Raw genomic sequence first — 5,308 nt, forward strand, 5'->3', positions numbered from 1 at the left:
ATGTGTTTGTTGTGATGTGTTGTTGTGTGTGTCTGTCTGTGCCCTAATATGGTTTGTTTGAGAACACGTAGACTGGGATTCTAGCTAAAGAAGTGGGTTGATTCAAGAAACTGGAATTGACGGAGACATAAGAGGGGAGATAAAGAGGATAGGGTCGTTTGGGACTCATGTTTTTATTGCCTTACCAGTAGGTGTTTTTTCAATGGTTGATTTAGGTGCAATCTTACTGGCAGCAATATCCTTGCCTGTGAAGCCCTTTTTGTGCAAAGCAATGAGGACGGCACGTGTTTCCTTGCAGGTAACCATGGTTGACAGAGGAAGAACAATGATTCCAAGCACCACCATCCTTTTGAAGCTTCCAGTCTGTTATTTGAACTCAATCAGCATGACAGAGTGATCTCCAGCCTGGTCCTCGTCAACAATCACACCTGTGTTAACAAGAGAATCACTGACATGATGTCAGCTGGTCTTTTTGTGGCAGGGCTGAAATGCAGTGGAAATGTTTTTGGGGGATTCAGTTCATTTGCATGGCAAAGCGGGACTTTGCAATTAATTGCAATTCATCTGATCACTCTTCATAACATTCTGGAGTATATGCAAATTGCCATCATACAAACTGAGACAGCAGACTTTGTGAAAATTAATATTTGTGTCATTCTCAAAACTTTTGGTCACGACTGTATACAAATATATACACCCAGTGGCCAGTTTATTAGGTATACCCGTCTAGTACCGGGTCAGACCCCACTTTGCCTCCAGAACAGCCTGAATTCTCTGGGAATGTAAAGGTTGCTCAATTGGTATCAAAGGACATAACATTCCCCACACCGTTACACCACCGCCACCAGCCTGTACCATTGACACCAGGCAGGATGGGGCCATGGGCTCATGCTGCTTACGCCAAATCCTGACTCTGCCATCAGCATGACGTAACAAGAACCGGGATTCGTCAGACCAGGGGATGTTTTTCTACTCCTTATTGTCCAGTAATGGTGATCGCGTTCCCACTGGAGCCGATTCTTCTTGTTTTTAGCTGATAGGAGTGGAACACGGTGTGGTCGTCTGCTGCCATAGCCCATCCGTGACAAGGACCGACGCGTTCCGAGATGCCGTTCTGCAACCCACTGTTGTACTGCACCGTTATTTGCATATTTGTGGCCCACCTGTTAGCTTCACGATTCTTTGCCATTCTCCTTTGATCTCTCATCAAGCAGCTGTTTTCATCCACAGGACTGCTGCTGACTGGAAGTTCTTGTTTGTCACACCATTCTCGATAAACCCTAGAGGCTTTTTAGAGGTTTTTTAGATACTGGAACCGGCGCACCTGGCACCAACGATCATACCATGCTCAAAGTCGCTTAGGTCACTTGTTTTGCCCATTCTAACGTTCAGTCAAACATTAACTGAATGACTCGATGCCTGTCTGCCTGCTTTATATAGCGTGAAATGCATCGCTGAAAAGAGCGATCCTTTTCCGTGAACGGGGTGATGTACCTAATAAATCTTGTACATAAAACATCAAACAGGTTGTTATATACATGAACATACAATATTGTTGAATCAATTGATTTTCAGGTCAAACTGTTAAAATGAATGATCAAGGAAAACAAAAGCTGTATGCGAATATTCTAAGTAATTATATTTCATGAATCACTTACATGTTGTTCAATATGGGGAAATACTACATTTCCCATTAGTTTAACCTTGAAGTTTACCCTGAGGCCTTCAAAAAGAAGCCAAACAAATGAAATGGTTGTTGGAAATATAATTGGTTATTCTAAGGTTAAAAGAGAGTGTGTGTGTGTGTGTGTGTGTGTATATATATTTAGTATCTGGAAGTGTGACCTGTCAGACCTGTTAACTGAGAGTGTATAAATAAAATACAATGAACATGAAACACAAACAACACACCAACATGAAAACAGAGTCAATAACACCGGAGGTTAGAACCAAGGGGAGTGACAGATATAGGGAAGATAATCAAGCAGGTGATGGAGTCCAGGTGAGTGTCATGAGGCACTGGTGCGTGAGACGATGATGACAGGTGTGTGGGATAATCAGCAGCCTGATGACCTAGAAGCCGGAGAGTATATGTGACAGAGTGTAATTTATTTTAATTGCACTGAATTAAATAATTCATCCTGCCACTCATATTCAAATTCTGCATCCTGCAGGGTGTGGCCAATTTAATTTGAATTTCAACTCATGAGTTGAATGGGAGTCAATTCCAAAATTCTGAATTGAGCCCAACCCAGGTGTGTCTGTGTGCATGCCCATAAGAGTGTGAGACATGGGATGTAATTCTACCTGTCATTTGTGTAGCCCAGAGCATGCAAAATAGACTCCCCAACTACAGCAGCACCACGAGAAAAGACAGACACAGAGACACACAGGCAGCCAGTATGTACAAAGAGAAAGCTATTCTTGTGTCCAGCCATGCTCCAGATGAAACTAGCAAACGGACCAGGGCCATCTGAACTGCATGATGTCTGATGAAAACAGCCCTGTGCTATCTGAGGTGGAACATTACAAAGTAATTGGCCTATGAGATTTTATCTGTTTTTATTTGTTGACACAAATAGAAATAAATACTTTAGCTGTGCAAAAAACAAGTGAGAAATCTGTTGTCACGATATTACAAGGACTCCCTCCAGTGGACAAAAACGGCACTAGAAAATAGTTGATCCTGACCATGTGATCTGAGCAGTAGAACTTTTGGGTGTGAATATATAATTGATTTACTGTCTCTCTCTTCCCCCTCTCCCAGGCAGCAGTTGCAGGGTTCTGCAGTTGCAGGGTTCTGATCCTCGAGATGACGGAAGTGGTAGAGCCCAAGCTGGACTTTGCATCCTCGGGTCGCTCGGGGAGAAGGAACGCCCTACCTGACATCCTGGGTTCACCGGCTGGGGTCAACCCCACTGACCTTCCACTCAAACTGGCCGAGCTCAACCTCACAGGTGGGTTAGCTTAGCCTGACAGCCTGACAGCCTGACTCAAATCCATGATGCTCCACCACACAACCACTGTCTCATGGCCAGGTTCCAGGTTGTCTTCGCAAAGAGCCTTTTAACCCCAAGGGTCTTTCCTGGTTAAATAAAGATGAAATGAGGTGAAAAATGCTAACTAACTGCAGTCCTATGTGTCTGTCTCTCTGTGTCTAGATGTTCAGGGAGAAGCCCAGTCTCCCACGGCGGAGGAGGCCCCACCCCCTCCAGAGAGCTCTGAGGGAAATGAGGGATCATAAGGCTGCCTGGTGGGGGTCTAACTAGCCCCAATGTTTACCTCTTGTGAGGCTGATGAGATAACTGTAGAAGAGGAATGGAGGGGTAGGACGATACAGAAGGACCCATGAAGGAGTGGTGGGCCTGTTTGAACAGCAGCTGAGCTACAGGCAGGGATGAGCGGAGAAAGGGTGGGAGAGAAGGTTAGAAGGATGGACAGAGAACTGTCTCTATCACACAATCTGAAAAGGCTTAAGAAAAGCGTTGGTGTGTGTGGGTGGACAGATCACCTCTACTCCCACACACACTGCCATGAGAAACAAAGGACATATGCTGATTATATACTGTTGTGCAAAACGGAGAAGTCTCAATTGAAAAAATGTCAAATGTCAAATTTCCTGCTGACGTCTATAACAGGTAGGACGATGGGCGGATCCTAGTGGCCTATAGTGGTTCTGAGCTTTCTGATTGTTCTGGAAGATATAAGGTGATAATGTATTATAATGTACTAGAAATGTTTGAAGAACGAGGGGAGAGTGAGTTAACTGTATAACAAGGGGTAGCTGGCTTCCTCTTTCACACAGACATTTGATGTAAGTATGAATTCAGATCTGAGACTTTAATACGGATGGCAGCGTGGTGTGTACAGCATAAATGGGTTTATAAACGTTGTTAGTGGTTTTGATGACAACCAATGGGGCTATAATGCTAATGGGCTGAGATGAAGACGATGACTGATGTGATTGTGACCTGAAGTGTTGATGTGTTTATTTGCAAAGGTTAACTAGAAGCTAAAGCTAATGTTATGAGTAGGAGGACAATCCAATCCCTGTCTTTTAAACATTCCTGACATCAACCTAAAATGGTTTCTCACTGCCAACCATGTACTGTTCAAACACTCCTCTGCTGTTGGTGTACTTCTATCCCGGATTTATCCCGGTGTAGGCTCAGACTTTTCTGTTTCCATCTACGTGGGCCGGCACCCGTGTCTCACTGGGCCATGGCTCCAGCGGACCTGCACTCACTTGGAGCCGAAGCCAGGCTGCTGGTACTTTTCAGATGGCATTTACATAACAATGGCTCACTGTGAACTTTAACACCTTCTCACAAAGCTGCTGTTTGGATTAGGCAGAGGTTGTTGATTCTTCTGTTCACAAGTCCTCAGTGTCAGCACTAGCTATGGAAATACACTTTGGCTAGAATAACACAAGGGTGTATACACTCTTGTAACATTGGTGTTATGGTTGAGAAAACAGCATGTGACAACTGCTGTTGTGTTAATCTATTCAGCTCAAGGCTGTCTTTCGTTAAAAGGCTTTCTATTTGCCCAGACTCCTCTGAAAATGTGCCTGGTAACAGTTTACATGGAAACCTGTTTTGTTGTGTTCTATAGCTCTGTGTGAAGTGCTGTTCAACAGTATTTGGGCTATTGACACATACATGTAAACACCTTCTTTTTTTGTTGTTGTAGAAGACGTGCCTACCAGGTGTGTACAGTACAGAGAAATGTCACATTTATAACCAGAACACTACTAAATGCAATGTTACCGATGTATACGCTCAAAGACGAATACCACCCACACCCACAGCAAGGCCTTGGAGATGGAACGCTTGTGCACGTTTCCCAGTGTGGTCGGCATATGCCTGTGGTCTGGGTATGGGAGCAAGCACCAAGCAACACCGCCACCAAAGTGTTGCATCACGTCTGGAGCGTCCTTTCTGCCTCCTTCTGCTCCACTCAGCCACTGACGGACTGGGACCATAAATCAGCCCCAGCATTTGTAACACACAGGCCCTTTTTTTCTCCTGGAGGCCCCTATTGTTAGCCAAATAATGGTCATTCTGCGTAAAAAATGACAATTTAGACAAGCCCACTTGGCTAAAGATGGACCATCCGGCATTTTCCCGAACTGCCCTATGGCCAGTCCGTGCCTGCACTACTCTATCTCTTACTCATCAAAACAATAGAGCTAGAAATGCATGATCGCAACTGACTGATGATACAGTATGAATATGAACACTGAGGACCAGATGCACGGTGAACAGCAGACTGATGATACAGTATGAATATGAACACTGAGGACCAG

General features: G+C 44.5%; 1 protein-coding gene across 3 annotated transcripts in view; it reads left to right on the forward strand.

The window, feature by feature from the left end:
* LOC111955571 (cAMP-dependent protein kinase inhibitor alpha-like) overlaps positions 1-5,302 on the forward strand; it is a 35,344-nt gene extending 30,042 nt beyond the window's left edge. For all 3 annotated transcript variants that reach the window (XM_070436497.1, XM_023975780.1, XM_070436498.1), the window contains 2 exons: positions 2,768-2,957; positions 3,162-5,302. In XM_070436497.1, coding sequence (XP_070292598.1) covers positions 2,813-2,957; positions 3,162-3,244 — 228 coding nt within the window. In that variant the 5' untranslated portion in view covers positions 2,768-2,812 and the 3' untranslated portion in view covers positions 3,245-5,302. The remainder of the gene's footprint in view (positions 1-2,767; positions 2,958-3,161) is intronic.
* Positions 5,303-5,308: the final 6 nt, after the last annotated feature.

The sequence above is a fragment of the Salvelinus sp. IW2-2015 genome, linkage group LG31, assembly GCF_002910315.2.
Source record: "Salvelinus sp. IW2-2015 linkage group LG31, ASM291031v2, whole genome shotgun sequence".
In the NCBI taxonomy this organism is placed as follows: domain Eukaryota; kingdom Metazoa; phylum Chordata; class Actinopteri; order Salmoniformes; family Salmonidae; genus Salvelinus; species Salvelinus sp. IW2-2015.